Source organism: Meleagris gallopavo, chromosome 3 (assembly GCF_905368555.1).
Source record: "Meleagris gallopavo chromosome 3, MGAL_WU_HG_1.1, whole genome shotgun sequence".
Classification (NCBI taxonomy): Eukaryota; Metazoa; Chordata; class Aves; order Galliformes; family Phasianidae; genus Meleagris; species Meleagris gallopavo.
Window position 1 is genome coordinate 44,379,775 of NC_139406.1, and position 21,018 is coordinate 44,400,792.

General features: G+C 41.3%; 1 protein-coding gene across 7 annotated transcripts in view; it reads right to left on the reverse strand.

The window, feature by feature from the left end:
* MTCL1 (microtubule crosslinking factor 1) overlaps positions 1–21,018 on the reverse strand; it is a 100,439-nt gene that overhangs the window by 75,064 nt on the left and 4,357 nt on the right. For all 7 annotated transcript variants that reach the window (XM_085220799.1, XM_085220796.1, XM_085220793.1 and 4 more), the window contains exons 2-3: positions 14,383–14,611; positions 12,383–12,537 (exon numbers count right to left, since the gene is read on the reverse strand). In XM_085220799.1, coding sequence (XP_085076925.1) covers positions 12,383–12,537; positions 14,383–14,611 — 384 coding nt within the window. The remainder of the gene's footprint in view (positions 1–12,382; positions 12,538–14,382; positions 14,612–21,018) is intronic.

Sequence of the window (21,018 nt, forward strand, 5' to 3'; positions counted from 1 at the left end):
ACACAGAATGATTTTCCTTGCTTGCAAGGTAATGTGGTATTTCACATACCACAGCATATCTTCATCATATCACTACCCAAGGCTGCCTTTTAACACCCAGCCATGGAAAAAACCTTATGTCTGCAATTAAAGAAATAAAACAGAGTGGAAAGACAAGGAGATATTTTACCACCTTTAAAAGACCTGTGGACCATTTGGACGATGACCAAATGGACATCTGCATATTACTGGTCAAATTCTGCATCTCCTAGTAAAGATGGAAAGATAAACTGTTCCCAGTATGCATACTATAGAAGCCCAGTTGTAATAGCCAGAACTGCTGTTGAGAACACGTAAATGTACAGTCACTAATGATTTCATTGTTAAATCTTTCATTTGAAAGTAATAGTCTGTACTTTAATGGAGAAAATAGAAACTCCATAAATCCTTAATGATGCCTTGTCTCTTTTATGCTGGCAGTGTCAGATGGTAAAAACAATTTTTCTTGCAACTGTCAAACTGCTGACCTGGTTTAAGGTTTTAACCCTTTGCAAAAAAATTCAAAGGGAGAGTAGAAATGTTATTATCAATGCCTTTGTTTGAAATAGCTTGATTACAGACAATCAGCTACGAGGCACTGTGACACAAGAAGCCCTGACAAGCAAATTAAGACTAAACCAGAAGTGTTCCAAGAATTTCAACTTCTCCTCCTCCTCTACAAGGCCCACACTGGTTATTATTGCATCTCCCTTTCTTTGCAACCCTTCCTTGTCAGACAAGAGTAAAATGAGACCTTGGTGGTGGGCGATGTATCCAAGCTATTTCCTTTCACAATTGCTCCAGCGTTTCCGGAAATCTCATATTATTTCCATTCTCCCCTCTGAGCAACCGAATCTGACCCAACTGCAGGGCCTCAGGGCAAGGGGTAGGATGGCCATGTGATCACCAAAAAAGCTTGAGACCAGGAAATGTATGGAAAAGCTGGCCTCAGATTTAAAGATCAGACTGCACTATGATAAGAATGACAACCTTTGCATTGTAATTAGTGCTCCTGTCCCCATCAATTATGTTAGCTGATGACCTGGAATAAAGGTGCCATGATCCAATCAACAGTCACAGTTAAAGCCTGTTAACAGGCTGTCAGCTTCAGTTGCCGGAATGCCTTTATTAGTAACTAGTCCCAGTGAAACATGGAAAGCATTGACAGTCTTCATATACTGTGAATTACATGCTTGATTGCTTTAGGAAACAGACCATAATGTACAGAGCAACTGAGCAACTTTTTTTTTTTTTTAAATCTTTCTTGATTTGTTGTTTGCTACGAAAACTCATGCAAGAGCATTACTGAGATCTTCCTATTCACATTACTTGAAGAAGTGTTGTATGTCATGTGGAGTATTACACTGTGGATACTTGTGGAGCATCACTTGTGGATTACCATGTCCACAGCCTTTCTGTTACTGCTGGTTCTAAGAAAGCTGAGTGAGGACATGAAGCATGCATGAAATGCCCATGCCAGCAGTACTTGCTGTCACAAGGCTCTCCTCTTTGTTTGGAAAATGTTACCTTCCCTTTGACCAAGAGTCTGACAAATTTTCTCCTCATTTTCTTGAAGAAACTACAGTGCTGAAAATCTCCGCTGCACATATGAATACTGACAACATCCATGTGTTAAGTACTTGTTTCTTCAACAACTCGCCTATGCACACTGATGGACATCCTATTCCAACTGAGCAGACACAAAACCTCACTCAAGAGTGAAACAACACTCTACAGGACAAAAAAAAACAAACTACCAAACAACTTTAAAATGTGCTGGCATATTGTTTTTCACTTTGCCTGGTCTTACAGATAACAGGATGAGACCACAAGTGAAGAATCATCCCAACTGGAGAATATTCCTGCAGTACTTCCAGTACTGAAAGCAGGTAGAACCAGAAGCAACATAAAATACCTTTCTGTTCAAGGATTTGTGTGCTTGCTGGAAGCCCTGGCTACAGGGAGCAAAAATTTCTGGCAGCAGCTGTAGAGTAACTTTTCAAGCGCAATATCTCAGCTTCGGGTGCTGCTGGCCTGGGCTGTGCCTGAAATCTTGCTCACCATAGCTGCCTCTAGCCTGAAGGGCTGGTTTGCAAACACCAGAGATCTGAGTGTGACTTAGCATCCACATCTGCAATATGCACAGGAAAATACTGTGGTGAAGGAGAGAGAAGGAGCAAGCTGTGCAAGAGTACCATCAAGGAGGCAACTTCAGAAGGGAAAGGTGAAAAGCTGATACATCTGGCCGCCTGAGGAGATGGAGAATGTGAAAAGGGAAGGCATTTCTCATCCTGGTTAGTAATATAGGACCTACTTCCTAGTCCCTCTCCAGACTACTACTAGAACTTACCCCTAGAATTGCCCAGTTTGTGACACCTGCAGCAAAGTGCACTATGTCTCCTGGCTTTGGAATAATCAACAGATTAATAAAAGAAAACATAAAAGACACATGACCAAGGCACTGGGAAAGCAGAAGGACCAGAATCATTATAACTAAAACAGGAGATGAAAAATTATCCTCAATTATTTTTGGCAGAAAACTGTATTATATGTGATCACAAACATTAAGGAAAGAAGTAACTAAAGAATAAAATCTTATCTTTTCAGACTAAACTCTGCCTTACAAGTGTTTTCTATATCTTAATTGGTTTGTTCACACCTTGGTCGCTATAAAATCTGCCCCTTTTGCACCAGCAGAATCAAGGGTGAGGTTTTTTTCTGAATGCTGAGCAAAGCGTTGTTGAGATGAGCTGCATTTGCCCATCTCCACCTAAGCCCCAGTTTCTACCAGCACAGAGGACTGTAGCAAAAGCCTGCTGAAGAGATTGAGCTGAACTATTTTGGAGTGATCCCTGAGAAAGAGTCCTTAAATAGACCAATACGTACATCTGGCAGTCTCAGATGGATCATTGTGCTCCCTCTGCCCACATAGACATTATGCTGACGTCCCTAAATATCAACTCACTTTACCTTCTCCAGCTAATATAACTAGTGCAAAACCTAAAACATTCATATTCAGACAAGAATATATTAAACCCTTTCCTCAATATTAAAACCTTTTTCTTTATATTAAAATCTTTGCTCTACTTGCTTGACTGACTGCTTTTCCACTGTGCTTACTGCAGGCAGCAGAGTGAGAAAGGAAGAAACAGCCTCAGTACTATCATTCAGTCCCAGTATCTAGGAGTTGAGTGGGGCATACTCATAGAATCATAGAATGGCCTGGGTTGAAAAGGACTACAATGATCATTGAATTTCAACTCCCCTGCTATGTACAGTGTCACCAACCACTAGACCAGGCTGCCCAGAGCCACATCCAGCTTGGCCTTGAATGCCTCCAGGGATGGGGTATCCAGAATCTCCTTGGACAACCTGTTCCAGTGTGTCACCGCCCTCTGGGTGAAAAACTTCCTCTTAATATCTAACCTAAATATCCCCTGTCTTAGTTTAAAACCATTCCCCCTTGCCCTATCACTATTAACCCATTTGAACAGTCATTTCCCCTCCTGTTTATACTGTTCCTACAAATACTGGAAGGTTTTTTCAGTACAATTCAGTCCCTTTCAGTGGCTTCTGCCCAACCTATAGCTGTCTGAATGTCAGGTGGGTGTCCAAGGTGAAACACCAGGCTTTGGTAGTAGTGCCAGGCACAGGGAAGCAGGATAGCCCAGTGATGTAGCATGCAGCAATGCGAAACTTGACAAGGCAGCCAGGTCTAGTCCCCTCATTCATCCTCTGACAGTTCGAGTAGTGTGATGTTAATAATTCATAAGTTATCTGTGCAATAAGTTACATTTTCCTTTTAAAAATGGAGCTAGAGAAGCAAGTGTAAATAATTAATCTGAGAAGAGAAATAATCCATTAACTCTTTCAAAGAAGGACAAAAATCAATATCGCTGGCATTCCAGAGCAGCACAGACATTTGCAGGCAGTGCTGCCCCAGGGCTGCCAGCACTGTGTGCTGAGGCCTAGTCCTGTGTGTAGCACCACCACTGCAACACCCACAGCAACACTGATATGAAAGCACCTCTCCCAACATTCCTGTTCTCACTCTGCCAGACTGTCTCTTTTTTCTTTTCCACCCAGCTCCCCAGAGCTCCAGATGCATGGATAAAATTACTGGGGATGTGATAGGAAAGCAGTTGGCGGCCGCGCCCTACCAGGCAGCCAAAACGCAGCACGGCAGCTGTGTGTTGCAGGAGCAGCGTCTCCGAGCTCACCCAGCAAATCACCAGTGCTTCTTGACAACTTTAGACTCCCTTTTTCACTCAGATGGAGCTCCCTGCTGTGCATGATCCAGGCTGGTTCCTCTGAGCCTGATGCGAGACAGGCACAAGACAGCCAGAGCATCATGCTTGAAATGCAAATCACTGGCTGTCCATTTCTGCCACAAGCACTGCATGATGCTCCCTTGCCAGCAGCCAACAGACACTGAATATCACCAGAATGTGGAAAGGTGAGAAATGGTATTCATCAGCTCTGCTGTATGCTCAGCTGTGGATATCCTGTCTTTAAATCCCAGCTTGCGCTCACCCATAATGATGAAAATACACTTGCCCTGGGACAAAGCCTTGCCTACACCTTGGCCAGGAAAGCAAATGGTGCTGTCTTCATCAGCTGGAACAGAGCATGCCTTATTTTCTCCCCCAAAAAACAGCACTTGAGGACTTGCTACTCAATTTTTACAAGGCCTAGCTAAGGAAATGTTGACAGAATAAGGGAAAAAATCAAAACCAAGCCCATATTTTCCCCATGAATGTTTTATACAGATGTCACACAGGCTATGGTTTGTTTGCACTGCTGAGGCACACACACATGACACACAGAGGGATTATTTTTGGTAACTGGGTAGAGGATGGGGGAAGGATGCACAGCCTGAGCTTCATGGAAGTTATCTCCATGCCAGCTCCTGCAAGAACAGCAGTTGTTCAGTAACTGAAAGCTTTCTGCTATATACTAAGAAAAATACATGACTAATGAGGCATAGAGTAATTTAGTCATTATACAAAGGTTTTCTTATAGCTATCCAGTATCAGGGCAGTCCTCCAGCTATGGCAGACTTGAAGGATATTTCTCCATACCCGAAGGCCAAGGGAGGCTCAGCAGGGTACAGAGGAGCAGTGATGGGGTGATCTGTAGGAAGGCCACCTGCAGAGGCTCTGCTCCATCTGAGTAACAGGAGACCACGTTATCTGGGTGATGTAAGACTGGATCTGATAATCTATTTTTAGATTATCAGATTTACTTTTTAAAAGTAAATTAATTACTATTGAAATTCCTGACTTCAAATGTTATAGTAGGACTAGGAAGCAACATCAGATGATTGCCTGCAAGCGTGGTCAGATAACAAATAGCTGTAATATAGCTAGAGCTTGATGGTAGTTTATTTGGCAAAATAATCAGAAATTCAGGTGCAGATACTGCTCTGTGTGTGTGCATGCAGTGTTTATGAGTGGCACTAAACATTTTGGCATAAAAGCCTGGCACTAGACATTCTGAAAACTGTAGTTTTGTTGAAATGTATTTTTACATTTTCTAAGAAATAAATACAGACAGTAAATTAGAAGATGTATAGTGTTCTTCCTTGAAAAAAAAGTTTCTGTTCACTGACAGTGCTTCCTGTCTGCTATGCATTTTGAGTAGAGGCAGATCCATACCCTTGCCTTCCACCCTCACTGTGGGCATCAGCACTGAGTAGAGCATTTCACTACTTCTACAGCATATGAAATGCCATAATGATAATAAATCATTCACTGTGGTTTAAGTACCAATTCATTATTTATCATAGAAGAAAAAAAAGAAAAAGAAAAAAAAAACAAGACAAAGTGATGCTTCAGTAAAATTTTTAGGCAGTTAATGGGTTTTGTTATGATTATTGCAGAAGACTTCATTACTTAGAACACAAGCAGTAACTTCTAAACAGGAGAGTTACTAAGTCGATTTTGCTCAGCCCTCTTAATGTTATTTGAATCTGTGGCTTGCAGGTCTTCTCTTTGTCCATTTCTCAGCAAATTTCCATCATTTAAAATCTGCCAACTAAGAAAATGTATACACCACAGAAATCAGACACTTCGTGGCAGAGTCCTATTTCACCCCCTTCAGGACAGTTTCATTTTGGAAATGATTGCAGAACTATGTGCTACCTTAGTAAATACACATGAACTCCCAGCTAATGAAAATGTGGGCAGTATTTTCTACAGACAAGTATATTAACATGGTTGAGAGAAGAGACTTCAGACTGAAATAATTTAACCATATGCCGTATGTATTGTGTGCTACTTAATATGTTCAAGGTGATGAAAATCAGGCCATTACACTCAGTTCTAGAAAGTAGCCTGCAGATTTCATTTTGCTATACTATAATGAGAGAGCTATAGTATATTCTTCTATCACAGACGTGCTCTCTACCTTCAGTGATGTTAAACAGAGCAGTGCATACATATTCTGGAGCAAAACTGTCCATAAATAATATGCTCAAAATATATTTCATTTCAGGTATTTCTACCATTTTTGAAAGTATCGGAAACAGCTTTTCACACTGTTGAAGGGAATATGCATTTTAACAAAAAATGACTTTGTCTTTGAAGCAATGGTTCTCAAACTGTGCCTCCAACACCAAGTACTGCAGGAGTGGAGAAGAGGGTAGGCTCAGCTGTGACAACATCCCCATCAGCAAGTGATCCTCGGATGAGAGAGTCTTGGGAGAAGCCATTGTACTAGAATGTCCAAGGGTAACCCAATGGATAATTATAAATGGATAATAATAAATGGAAATCCCATTTATTGCATGCACTGCTTCTCATCTCTGTTTGTATCCTAGGGAGATGTTAGAGATTACTAACGGCTAATGGATTTCCATTTCTCTCCTCTCATGTGGAAATAAGCAGAAATGTTTTTTCTTGCTCTCTCATGTTGCCTCTCCCTTTCTCTGTAACACCACCAGTGGATATGAGCAGCAGCAATGGTTCTGCACCAAGCGGGAATGATTCCCCAAGTGACTGTGCCTGCAGCAGGGCACCTGGCCTGCATCATGACAGCCTAGAAGGCTGTAGGCACAGAAGGTGCTCCCTTCTGGCTCTGCTGCTTCAGTGGCAATAGTCAGAGATTGTCACCTGCTCAGCATGGCTGTCCCCCAGCAATAAATGCCCCTTTCTTCCCAGTGACACAGTTCTCATTCATTTCTTGCTAAACCACAGCACTCATGTCAGATCTTCTGCAGCTGCTCCCCTAATCCTCCCAAGCCTTTGTCTGCCCATCCCAAGCAGCTCATGATCCCGTGGCACAGCTTCTTTCTCTTCCCAAGCTCGCAGCCCAAACCCAGACAAAGGACAGGCAAAAACACACAATTAGCAGCTGCAAGTAAGAGAACAGCTCACTCCCAGAGAAGCTAGAAGCAGGTCCTGTGCCTTTTGAGCTCATTTCTACTGTAAATAGCAGAGGTGGTTCATTCTTCCCCAGGTTCTGAGGTTTAGAGAGAGCGTTATCCTGGGAAATACTACTTGCAAGGGAATTTGTTATCACCAGACACTTTACAAACATGATTTCACACTTGTTTAAACTTCCAGATCATCTACTTGTGAAACATCTTAGCTGAGAGACTGCCTCAAGCTGGGGACAGAGGGCAAGAACTGTTTAAGCACTTTCCAGAGTGGGGCCAAGGAAATAAAGGGAAAATGTTCCCTAACGGTGCCCTCCTGGCTCCAAAGAAGTGACAATTAGGATGTGTTAGCTGCAGAGGGAAGGATGTTCACATCTCAAAGGAAACCCATGTGCTGTTGTCAAAGTTGAGCTTTTGGATCTTTGTAGACGCTCAGGAGAGCTGCTACAAGTTTTGCATCGATGTTTTAGAGCCTCTAATTAAGGGAATGTTTTCTCCCATGATTTAAGTAAAAATAAGTTTAAGTGTACAAAAAAATAAACTACTGCCTTATTCAAATTAATAGAATTAATTCTCAGCAATGGATGAGCTCACATGAATTTAAAGGAATTCAGTTTACTGAACTGGTGGAAATCACTGCAGATTTAAAGCAACACTGGCCTCTCCTTCTGGTGCATGGAGAATATATTCCTCACATCGTTTTTAATATAGCTTGTTCAGAGTTAGAAGACTAACCAGTTGTTGACAAGGAAGCTTATCTTTTATTAACATGTGAGTAGAAACCATTCAGCAGAAATAAGCCATATGTACACTGCATGAGGCAAGGGTACAGCAGAAAAAACATTGGATGATACAATTAAAAAGTGTATGCTAATGAATACACATGAAAATTTGTAATTACAGTTATATAAGCAACTGGTTCAGATTCGTCCTAACTTTTAAAAAATTGATTTTGCATCCCTCTATATATTTACTTCTGGAATTTCCATCATTTTGCCAAAGAAAGAAATGTTTGGAAAGAGTTTTCTGAATGCTTTGTGGTCAAGTTAAATGATCAACCTACAGCAGCATTTCTCATGAGCTGAACTATGAAACAAGGAAGGAAAAAATGACAGTTGAAGGGATGCTGCTGAATTGATGTGCCAGTGACAGAGTCATTTGTTTTTTAACTCTACTGGTTCTCTATTTCCTCAACTGTCCCTGTTAATAGCCTAGACACCTAGGTAACAAAAGAAAAAAGCATGTGATGCACATACTTATCCACATTGTGATGGAACATGGCCTTTGCTTTTAAAGCTTTAGGGAAGCAGCAACTTTGATAAGTCACAGAAGATCCTAGCAAATTCCTAGAAGGGGCAGCTCTCAGGGACATGGCAATTTTGCAAAGGATGTACTACAAAGAAGCATTCACAGCAGTAGGAAAACTCTGAAGCTCTGGAGAAAGTAATAAGCAGCTGCCACAAGAAAAAAAGGCATCAAAGGGAGGCCAAAAACCAGCTGAAAAGACCGAGGTAATAATAATAAAAAAAAAGGAAAACTGAAAAAGTAGGTGAATGTAATTGTGGGAAAAGAATTCAGTGAACCACTTGGAGTACTGCAGCACTTGGAAGCGAACGGAACGAGAGCAAGTTGGCACCGCCAGTAAAGTTAGGAAATATTCAGAGAAACGCTATTATCCAGTAAAAGAAATAGTTTCAAAAGAACCAGTGGAAGTATTTCAGGAAAGAGTGATTAAACTGCACAGTGGGAAAAAAAAACACCATCAAAACTGGGGGGTGAGGGGGAAAGAAGAAAGGAGAAAAAAAGAATAATTAGGGGAAAGGAAAGCTCCATAATATCTTTTGGTTAAGAAAACTGAAAAAAATGAAGTGGCATGATTTAACACAGTGAATGCCAGACTGCTGATGAACACAATTAGAGAATAATGGTTTCTAATTAGCAAACGTAAAAACCGGATAAAATCCAAAACTGCTGCTCAAAAGACTCATCCATACTTCAGCTCCAAACACATCTATGGGAAATGCTGAGAAAGGCTGCTGGAACACAGCAGACCTAGGGAAAAATGAGAAAGAGAGAGAGGTGGTGTTTCACCTGTGATCAGGAGGCTCTTTATTGGAATAGTCAGTGGAAAACACAATATTTTGATGATGGCAAGATGCCGGAACAAAACAAAAGAATCTAGATGTATTTTTTGGTAGATCATGCAAAAGCTTATGAGAGCGTATTGTGAACTGGGAATCCAAAAGCATTTGGGAAGGAAACTGCATTAGCTGCAACGCAGCAGCAGAGCAGAAGATGAGAATACAGCACAGGCCATGGCAGATGACTTCTTGTCAACCTTCCTCTTTGTTGTAATGTTGCTTCTATTAATTGCAAAGCTGAGAACTGTTATTTAGTGACTAAGCAGGAAAGCTTATCTCCTATCTACTGAAATAATGCAGTCGGGATAAAGCAAAAATTAATACCCCAGCTAAAACTGCAGGGCTTTCTCGAAGGAGATTAAGAATTTTATCTAGATTGAGCAAATCTGTATTTATTTCACACAGAAAAGTCCTGCTGAAAGTATCACACAAGACAGAAATAGGCACTGGGATGAAAGAATACATACCTCCTCTGAACCTCACAACTGTTTAGGAATTCTTCAAAGGAACATTATAAAAGTGAAGGTAGCTTTAAAGAAAGATTGCTTTCAGAGATGTGTACAATTCTGATATGAAAAGGCAATCAATATATATGCTATTTGCTGCAAGAAGAAATTAGACCTGAGGGAGTTGTATAGCAGGACAAAGGAGAAGTTAGCACTGAATTAAACAGAGAACATGAACATAGACATGAGAAAATCTTTCTGTAGTTCAGAAGACAGATTAAATGGGCTGCAAGCAGTCAAGGATATTATGGAAAATTAGCATATGAAGACAGTAAACTGCATCAGGGAGTGAACACTACCTAATGGGGTCTTGGGCAATGCTCCAGGGCCTGAGCAGGAAGGATACTCCTCTGAAGTGCCAGCCTGTGGATAGACAAGATGCACAGGCAGAGTGGAATGGGAAGAAGCTATATGGCCTTTGGGTCACTTTTCTCCTGGCATATAAAGAACTGGTTTTACTACTGGCATGACCTTAATACATTCTTTTAGAGCTTTGTACATATTAAATGTAAATGTAAAGAGGAGTCTCTTCTAGTAGTTATTTGAACACGTTTTTGGGGACAAGAGAACTGGGTTTTTTTTTGTTTTTGTTTTTTTTTTTTTTTTTTTTTTTTTAATTTGCATTTTTCAGCCATACGTAAACTACTTTGCAAACACACTAATATCTGGCACAAATATCACTGTGTTTTCAAACTTCTGGCTCATCTGTCCTCATGTGACCCACAGAGGATTTAAACCTCCCTCTTCTAACCCATGGTGACCTTGTGACATTTTTTCTGCCTTTCAGATAAACACCAGTCATGGTATGAAAAACCATCTACTGTGACTACTACACCTTATGCTATACTGTGCGCCCAGATCAGAATGAATACATGCCATCATTGCACCACTCCTCTTTTCCTATTTCTCCACCAGTCTTTGCCTCTAAGTGGGGGCAATTCTGCTTCCAAAGTGAGGGTATCTCACTTCTACTTGCATAGCAGAAGACAGCTGAGTTTTTTGATCTTCCTTGCTCAGCTTAGCAATCTAAGGAGTAGAGTAAATTCAGCCTGGTTAGAGTTAGTTTGAGAATCCACAATTCACAACCTATTTTCTCGAGCTATTTATAATCCCAAAGATCATCAAGCAATATCTAGCAAACTGTGAGTTAATCAACAACAAACAAGACATTAGGTATTGTGGGTGATGTAGTATTTTTGTGTGAAATATACAGTGAGTACCCTGTAACATGCTATCATGTCCGTTAAGCACAGCATTCACAAACAACCTTGAGAAAGAAGAAAAGATAAAATATCATCCAGTCTTTCCTTTTGTGTCCTCCTTAGAGGATGCTATCATAGCAATGCTGATGTTTACAACTACTGATAATCTGTCCATTACGTACAAAATGCTTCAAAACTCTTGTTCTGGATTGCTTCATCCTCAGAACTCAAAACACGCAGAGAAATAATATAGAGTTTGTCCTTAGGAAACTGAAACGGGCTTTGTGCCAGTTGACTTGCAAGCATTGTTTGAAAGATTAAAATAACACATAATTGCACCAGCTCTAAATCTGACCAGGGCTCAGAGGATAAATGCCTTACCTCATTAAGTTTGAATGTTCTATCTCAATCTGGTTTAGAACTGAGCAGCGGCTGAGAGCTGCCAATCTGCTGTACGAACAAGAGAAAGGAATACTGCTACAGGCCGGGATATGGACACATTTAATATTTGGCTCTCCTTTACTGTCCCTTGCTCCTAGCTCACTTGTTCCAAGGATCATCACTTCACCCAGTACGACTACATGTCAGCTCCAATTGAGATGATCCCTCTTCTCAACAGACAGTGCTTCTGTGCCTGAAGTGCAATGTTATTTATACATTACAGACCACATTCCTGCTGCCTAACTCATGCTGGTGGCTCCCACTGTCACCACTGAAGAGCAGCAGCCAAGGCGGCAGCTTGCCTATCCAAGTTAACCTCTCAGGGATGAGTCACGCACACTTCATTTGACTCTAAAATAGGTGGAAGTCCCGGTCTGGGTAAAGGGGAGTCAGATAGCTGGCCACAAATCAAAGGCAGCTTTGCTCCAATAGAAAGAGGCTGACAGGAGTTGGTTTTAAAACGAGACAGAAGCCCTGTGAGGAGCCCAGGACAAGGCACACAACACCACTCACCTACCCTCTGCCGTTTGTAAATTACTAACACACCTGAGATGCATAACAAAGGGAATTGAGACCTTTTAGACAGTTGCACAAGCAATATCTGCATGCATGTCACGCAAGAATTAGTCCTGTGTGCCAAATTTTCCATCTTAGCTACCAACACTCTTTTGCACAATTTTCCTGATTACCGCTTACCTCTTTTAGCTTGTCCAGCTCATTTTGCAGTGTCTGCTTGGATACCTCCACCTCGATGATTTGCTGCCGTAGGACTTCATTCTCATCTTCTGCTTTAACACGTTTCTCCTCCACACTCTCCAGCTCATGGTGCAGTCTGACAGAAACATCTTTGGCTACCTGGTCAGAAAAACACAAACACGTGAAGAGGATCCACGAGAACAACACCTATAGAATGTTTCCTGCAGAAGGAAGCATCCAAGAGACAGCCAACAGATTTTCAATTCAATTATGAGACTGCCGATTAAAGGCTCCAAGACTTCTGAATACCAAAATGAATATTTATTTCTAATCCAAGATGAGCACACATTTGATTATCCATCCTTTCTACATTATGATAAGGCAATGTCATGGACAGCAGGAGGAAACAAGCAGATATGAAGCCTATGCATCAAAGTCCCAACATATCACATGGATAAAATGAAAGATATAGTGCTTTACAGTTGACAGGTCGTCCATCAAAGCCACATTCATGCAACAGTCTCGTCTACCCAGATCTGCTTCTCTAGCAGCAATCATACCGTGGCAGGAGCGATAAGAAAACAGAAATATATTCTAGCTTAGGTTTTATGAGTCCAGACTAACAGGAAAGAATATTTATTACCAAGCAATTCAGAACAGTGATTCATCTCACAAAATGATGAATTACTGAATTACAAAAATTCAACAAAAACAAAGCAAGCAAATTAAGAAACTCATTATCAGGGTTGGAACTTGATCCTTGGGGTCCCATTCAACCTAAGCCATTCTATAATTCTATGATGATTTCTTTCATTTGGATCTATGGACAAGGTCAGGCATGTCCAACTTGTGACCCATCCTGTCCCCAGGTGCACAATTGTCGCTCAGCATTGACCAAACATCAGTGCACTACTAACCCCATCTGGGCTGAAACCAGGGCATGGGGAGGATGCAGTACAGTGCCAACTCAAGTTACAGCAAATAAGTTTATGGATTTTGATATGCCAGCTAAACAGTTCTGTAAACAGCAAAAACAACACTGTATAGCTGAGAATTTTCTCTAATAGTGTTACTGTGCTCTCAGTATCATTGTAGTTTCCATGGAAACTCAGTGTGGCCCAGGCAAGCCAAAACACTGGATACCCATGGCCAAGATTTTTGCTGAATAATCTGTCACTTCTATTATGATAAGGTTATCATTTGGTTCCTGCCATAAAAGAGAGAATCGAGTCTGACATTTTGAAAGGTTTGATCACTTGATACGTCACTCAGATTTCCACTGCTGGGAACCAACAAATCCAACTTCAGAAGGTTTTATATTTTGCATTTTCAAGTACCAAATGCTTACTACTTCTAGCCATTAACCACTTTCAAAACAGTTACACTATGGCAATAGTTGGAAAGATAACAAGTAAAGCTAGATAAGCATCATGCTTATACAAAGCTTAGATGATGGAAACACTTCTGAAAAATGTGAAAATTGTTTCAGTATGAACACTATTTCTTTTTCTTTTTTTTTTTTTTACACGAATTTGTTTTTATGGGAATAGCATTTCTATTCTCTGTCTGTTCCTGTATGAGAATAGCTTGTTAGGCAAGAAGAAATGAAATGGTGACTATTTTTTTTTCAGTTATTGACTTAAGCAAGAAGTAAAAGGAAGGAAACAGTATGAATTGGGAGAAGCATATCAGGGTTTGTTTATACAGTTTTGGAAATCTAAGGTTTTGAGTAAAGCCAGTGAAATAAAACCCTTTAAATCTTTCAAGTGCAGCAATATAATTTTGACAGCTTTTCTTTCATTTGAGGCTAAGCACATGGTTTTTACTTGCTAACGCATCTTCTTATGATGAGAAGCTGAACATTTGTTTTCCACTGCCGAAGAAGGAAATTAGTGCTGACATTTTGAGAACTTCTGCCTGTTTCATGTGTCACCCTCACTTCCTTTACAGGGAGCCAAACCCCGTTCTGCTCCCTTTCGCTGTGAATACAAATCTCTCACCTACCTTTAAATCTTGTTCCAAGCTCCTAATGAGCTCTCCATCCACATGGCCTGTTTGTGCAACTTTCAGGCTTTTCTGTTCTGCTTTCCTGAGACGATATTGCAGAATGCGGCAATTCTTGTTTGCCCGGTCCAGCTCTCGCCGGAGCTCCTGCAGCTGGTAAACATCTTCCTCCAAATAACTATCGCGCATTTCTTCCATTTCAGCCCGCAGTTCATCCAGCTCATCCTGGGAAAAAGGCAAAACAGCGCTCCATCATACCTCTAGATCTCACCCGTGGGAGCAAATAGGAAATGCGGTCACTAGGATACCACTAATAAGGTGATACGGACTGCAGTGAGCAGCTCCACAACTCATAGGAACTGAAGTTTCATCCTGACATTGAATAATTAGGCTGAACTAATGAATACTTGTTACATTTCTTGCAATTGCTTTAATAATTAAAGCCAGACCAGATGCTTACCTGTCTCCTGAAACTGGTAACACCTTCGTTTTAGAATCTCCAATTAAAATAACAAACACGTGATACTTTGCTACCACATGAACCAAGACCTTGACTTTAGATTACAGTAAACCTATCTAACAAAGTACCTCAGCTTCTCTGTGTGAAGTGTGTTTTTAACAACCTGTGATTCCTAAAAACAAGATTGTCCCTTACCCTATGCCAAGTGTAAAACTACTCTGTATGATGATGCTTTCCCACCTGAGCCTAGCACCATGGGCATGTTCAGTGACAGATAGTGGGGTGCAAGAGAGAATGGTTTTTGGTTGCGTATGTAACAGGATCACAAAATAAAACTGAGGCCATCTGAATATGGCCTGGTTAGCCCTTTTTGGGCATCTCGAGTTGCCCCAGTTCCACATTGTTCCATGAGAAGCTCATGCTCTCTCAAGTCAGATTTAAAGATTTGTGGCTGAATAGGATAAGCTCTATCATTCTCATTTGTTTAATCTCTGCAGGGCTGAAGATCCTGGGCTAAAACTCTTACAAAGGTCTTCCAAGCTCAGGGGTACGAACCATTCAGCTACTGTGTGGGAGGAAACCTCTACTAGCTTTGAACTAAGTTTGAGGGAAAAAAGAGCGAGAAGAAGGATGTATGAAATGAAGTACCAATTTTTAAATTGTTTTCTTTATGTTGCATTTGGTATTATAAAGACCACATTGTCTGTAGAAAACGTAACTTGAATAAGTTTCAAGCAAAAATTACAACTGAGCTAGCAGAACTGCCACTTCACTTCAGACTTCTAACTGGCACCTGAAACACCAGGGCCACCTGGAGCCTATTTCTCACTCATCTCACTCCACTTGACCTTCACCAGCAGACCAAAAGAAGATATGTCCAGCTTCTGTATCCTTATTAGCATAGTTATGTTGAAAATGGAGCGCTACTCCCACAAAAATCCCAGCCACATACAAAAACTTGAGTATTTCACAATGATCTTTTAACTCAAGTTAGCTGAACCAGCATAAAACACATTTTGGGTAAGCACAAGGCTTGTTGTTTCTGAAATGCCCACTCCGAGCTCAGCAGCAAGGCTCTGTTCCTACAAGCATGACCCTCCAAGGTCTCCACACAATTCTCCATAAAAGCTCAGAAAGTACAGACAGATTTTCTCCCAATCCCTCCATATTCCTATATATTCTCAGCATATTCAGATTTCTGTAGAGTTAAAGCTAAGGAACATTCAATCCTAACTGTGACCTGCCTGGGGCAGCTGCAGGAGAAGGGCATTTGTGCAGGTGGAGGAAATTCTGGGTGACTCCCAAATGAGCTTCATCATGCTGGAGCCATACCCGGACTGCAGAGTAACACCACAGCAACAGAAGTGAGCTCTGCAGCAATGACATACAGGAAGCCCTGCAATACCAGGTGGTACTCAATAAAGATGGAGATGCAGAAGAAAATGCCAAGGTTTTAGAAATTGGTTAGAGAATAGCAGTAACTGTTGAACATAAGAAAAGGAGTGCAATTTTGTGTTAGCAGTATATTAGCCAGGTGTTTTGGCTTAGGAGATGGTGCCAAGAGTGCAGTCTGCAGCTGTCAGAGCTAATACAGCCCTCTGGCATGAATAGGACCAGAGTTGTTGCTTATGGCTGTCTGCAGACTCAGGAAATGAATCAAGTACAACCAGATTTAAGCTTAATTAACTTTTAAAATCATCTTCAGAACTCTAATGTTAGATAAATAATTTGGCTGCAAATTGTGATTTTTTTTTTCAACACAATTCTGTAATGAAGGAAAATATCTGTTACCACTAAATCCATGGGACCTAGTTTATAATCCTACATTTATACTTCAAGAACAAAGCAATGGTTTTAGTGTATCATATAGCCTGCAAACTATAATTTTATTACCTATCTCTTAAAGTTGTTTCTTGTCTATGTACTAGTTTCTGGAATTAATAAATCTGGTCAGTTTCTAACAGCAAGCAATCCACTGTGTTTGACCTCAAAGTATTTATTAACACCAAATTTGGAAACAGAAACCATCATCATTTCAAACAACCCAACCCCTGCAATCAGTGTCCCATTGAAACTGGAGAGTCACAAAACCTCTGTGTGGGCACGGAAGCTCTCCCTGCCTTCAGGTCACCCCGTGCCTTCATTCAGTGTCCTTCTGCCTCAAGAAACTCTCCAAAAAGTTGCAAGCGTTTGTTTTTTTTTTCCACTCCCAAAATTTTTATATAGAAATCAGAACATGTTCTAACCCTCGTATTCAACAATGTAGCAACCTTTGGAGGAGTTTTAAAATGCAGCAACACACATTCAAATGCAAGGAGGGAAAAAATGAGTCTGTGTAGGGAGCAGAAAACTGGCTGTGCAGGGTGCAGCCAACAGCCACTCCTGCTGCACTGCCCAGGGCCAGTACCTGAGGGCATTGCCAGGCGGGGGTGGAAAACTCATGGAACAGACTGGGCCTCTTGGGGCAGCAAGATGAAGTCCTGTTTTTATATATTAAACATACAGGTATGGGAGCAGGTCCAAATATATCGTCTCTTGAAGTATCTGAAATAATCATTCTTTGAAATGCAGAGCAACTGCATGTCCTTCAGATATTGTATGGCAGCACAGAAATGTGGATCCTGGGGTAGACGTTTACTAGCTACAGAACAGACATGATCTTGCTCTCACTATATGACAACAAAACCCACAGCACCGAACTCGGGCACCGAAACCTCATGTCAGCACCTGCTAAGTCATAGCTGTAACTACTGTACCTACGAAACCAGGACAGCTTCCAGTCCTGCTCTGAAGCAATGTGTGCACAGAAAGGAGAGGAAGCAAAGTTCATTTGTCCACACCCTTGGTGCGGAGTGATGCTGCAGGCCCAGATTGGTGTGCTAGGGGTTAGTGGGCAAGGTGCTGATGAGTTTACAGTTGGACTAGATGGCCCTACTGTTCTTTTCCAACCTTTATGATTCTATGCTGGAGACATCAGGCATGGTAATGCAATCCTCCAAGAGCCAACAAGAGCAAGAAGCCTTTTCCCTGTCCCTAGCAGACATCTGGGTGGGATTCCATTGACACAAGGGTGAGGCTGACCAGAAGTTTGGCCAAAGCTCCTGATAATCCAAATTCCTGACTTCATTCAAATATACTGTTATTATTACTGTTATTATTGTGAGTGAGAACTAAAGCTTTCTCTCAGGAGGCGTTGAGTTTCATAGTGTGGACTTTAATTTTGTAAAACTGAAAAGAGAGACCAGAATAAGCACTTAAGACTAATTAAAATAAACAAATAAGGAAGCCAGCATCAGTCTTTGTGCATCTAACAAGTGGGGAGCCTGCTCCCTGCCTTAAACAGGGAGGACCTGCTCCAAGATCCCAAACCTGTAATTGAAGTTCCAAGGTTAAGAGCAGGTAGAAGCTTCACTTCTCTATATGCTCCCATAGGGAATGAGAACCTCCTCTTGATCCCCTTTAATTATATGGTAAAGCAGCAAGCAAAGAGTCCCGCAAGAAAACACATTGTTTAGGAAAAAGCTCAACTGCTTTTCTTTCCAGATGTCATGCTGGTTTTAAGAAAGGGGGAACGGAAATGTGGGAAATAAAGACACTTCAACTGGCAGCAAACTAAATTTGCAGTAGAAATCCAAGTTGATTGTGCTCCCAGCTCCTGAATCTTGCTGCTTACTTGGTATGAACAACTTCTTAGAGGCCAGCTGTTTGGAGTCTAAAAGGGATCACCCACCTGAGGTTATGGGGTGGCTCTTCAGCACAGGGACCTGTGTACAGAGCCACTCTACTTGTGGGAATCCCACAGACTTCAGTGGATAAGAAAGAGAATGAGGATGCACTGTTGTCATGTCCACCTACTGAGTCAAGGTGTATTAGCTAAAAGGTGAAAGCGTGGGTGCAGTTTACATTACATAGCCCAAATGAACACTGATGATGCTGTTGCATACCTGTACCATGTAAACTGAAGACTTGCCTGTCAGAAGAGAAGCCATTGCCCCATTAAGACCTTTATTGATGTCATACATTTTTAATATTGATTTAATTCACAATGAAGTATAATTAAGGGTAAATTGCAGGAATCTGCTTTGTTTGGGATTCTTAAAATAAAAAAATAAAGATATTAGAGTCAACTATTACACTGAGTAACCCATGCTCACAGCTGAGTCATTCCCCCTCAAAGAAACAGAAATACTTGCACAACTGACTGCCTGCGTCTACCTGGCCAGACTGGCTGAGATCCGTAATGAGGGCTGAAAGCACATTTCCCAGCCATACCCACCAACCATGCCCTTGCACAGCCCATGGAGTACACATGGAAATACAACAAGGAGAGAGCCATGCACCCAGGGGTGCTCCGGATGTGCTTCACTGCTGCTGAGCCCTCTGGACAGCCTGAAAGCACAGGAGTGATGGATACAGCAGTGGACATAGAAATAACAAAACCTCAATAGGTTTCCTTGAGGAAACAGTGCAAAGTAAACCCCTGAACTACGTACTAAAATGGGATAGGGGCCTCAGCAGCAGCTGAGCTCAGGTCAGCCCGCTGGCCCACTTGCACTGAGCGAGCTGCTGGCTGGAAGAGGAAAAGCTCTTAATTCAGAGCACAAATACAGATTTAAAGCTGGAATGCAACCTTAAGTCCAAACAAAATCTTGGAAAAAACTGTCAGGGAGAAATCACACACCGAAAATAGCATGAGAGAAATATAAGTACTGAGTGCTTTAGTATGCATCTGCAATTATGTATACTATCAAACTGAAAGTTTGGAGGATCTGTTGAATAAGAATGAATCAGTGTCCAGATGGTAACATCTGCAAACCAGGAATTTATCAGTGTCCAGAAGCCACATAGTAACTCAGTAACATCTGCAAACAGGAAAGACTGAAATGTGCAAAACCAATCCACTGTACAGTATTTAAAGCAAATGCAACTGAAGGTTGAAATTCAATTATCTATGTAAAAAAAACCTATTTTTCAATTTAGCTAGAAGTCACACTTACAGCTTATGCCAGTACCTCTTTTTAAAGAAAAGGTTATTTTAATAAACTCTAAGTCAAATGAGATAAGAGTGAGGAGAGGTGGAAATTACAGTGGGCAATTGCTATGGTGCTGGCACAACCAGGAGTTCTAGAAAGTCCTTGAGAAATCTAAGATTCATACATTGTGATTTTATGTAATATTCGTTTATATGTTTTAAACATCTTGAACCATCTTTACGTAGGAGATGGTGTTACTGCTAGGGAATAAACACCTTCCTCTTAGCACTTCACCAACTGCAGCAGGGATAAACACGCTCTAAAAGGGTTCGGCTGCAAATAAAGCAGCAGCCTTGAGTTTTGTCTCCTGCAAAACAAGTTCAGGAAGCCTCTGGTCACATTGGCTCTCACACTAACCAGCACTGTTCGGGCACTGTTGCTGTTCCCATCCCAGCACCTCCTCTGCTGGTTCTCTGTCACACAGATGGGGGCAGCCCCCATTTTGGGAACCCCTGCAAATCCTCGCTAGGTGAAACATTTGGTCCCAGTGCTTTGAATTATTTTGTTCTGCACAGATCCCCGAGATCCACAGCTGAAGGTGAAGTTCACCTCGAGAGGATCTACTGTTTCAAGGGAGCTGAGAAAAGTAAGATAGCCTCATTTGACACACACTGTGCATTGAAACAAAAATGAGCATCCCAGAGATGTATCAGAGCACAGTAAGGTGCCAGGAGTGGCCACTTAATCACTTTATATCCATTACATGTCATAGTGTGATATGTAGTGTGATAGATAAAAGTGAACGTAGAAAGAATAAAGATTAACCAAGATAAACCAGATGTTATCTATGAAATCTTGGAGAGTTTAGAATACATTTTTGTGCAGGTGCACACTGCAGCAGCATTCAGGGCAAGCTGAACTCGTACCAGCATGCTCACAAACAGCACTGCAAAGTGACACGGGGTATTTTCAGGACAGTGAGAAGTGCTGTGCTTCATAGAGAAGACTTTTTCAGATACTGGCTATGAAGGGCGTAAACAGAGAAGAGGAATGTGTCAAATTTATATTTCATGACTAAAATATCATTGCTGTTTCTGCTAGCAAGCTTATTTAATCAGAACAGCCAGAAACAGACTTTTGCCAAGATGAAGCAAGAACATTCTTAATTGCCAGAACTTGGTCCTTCTTTCTCAGGATCC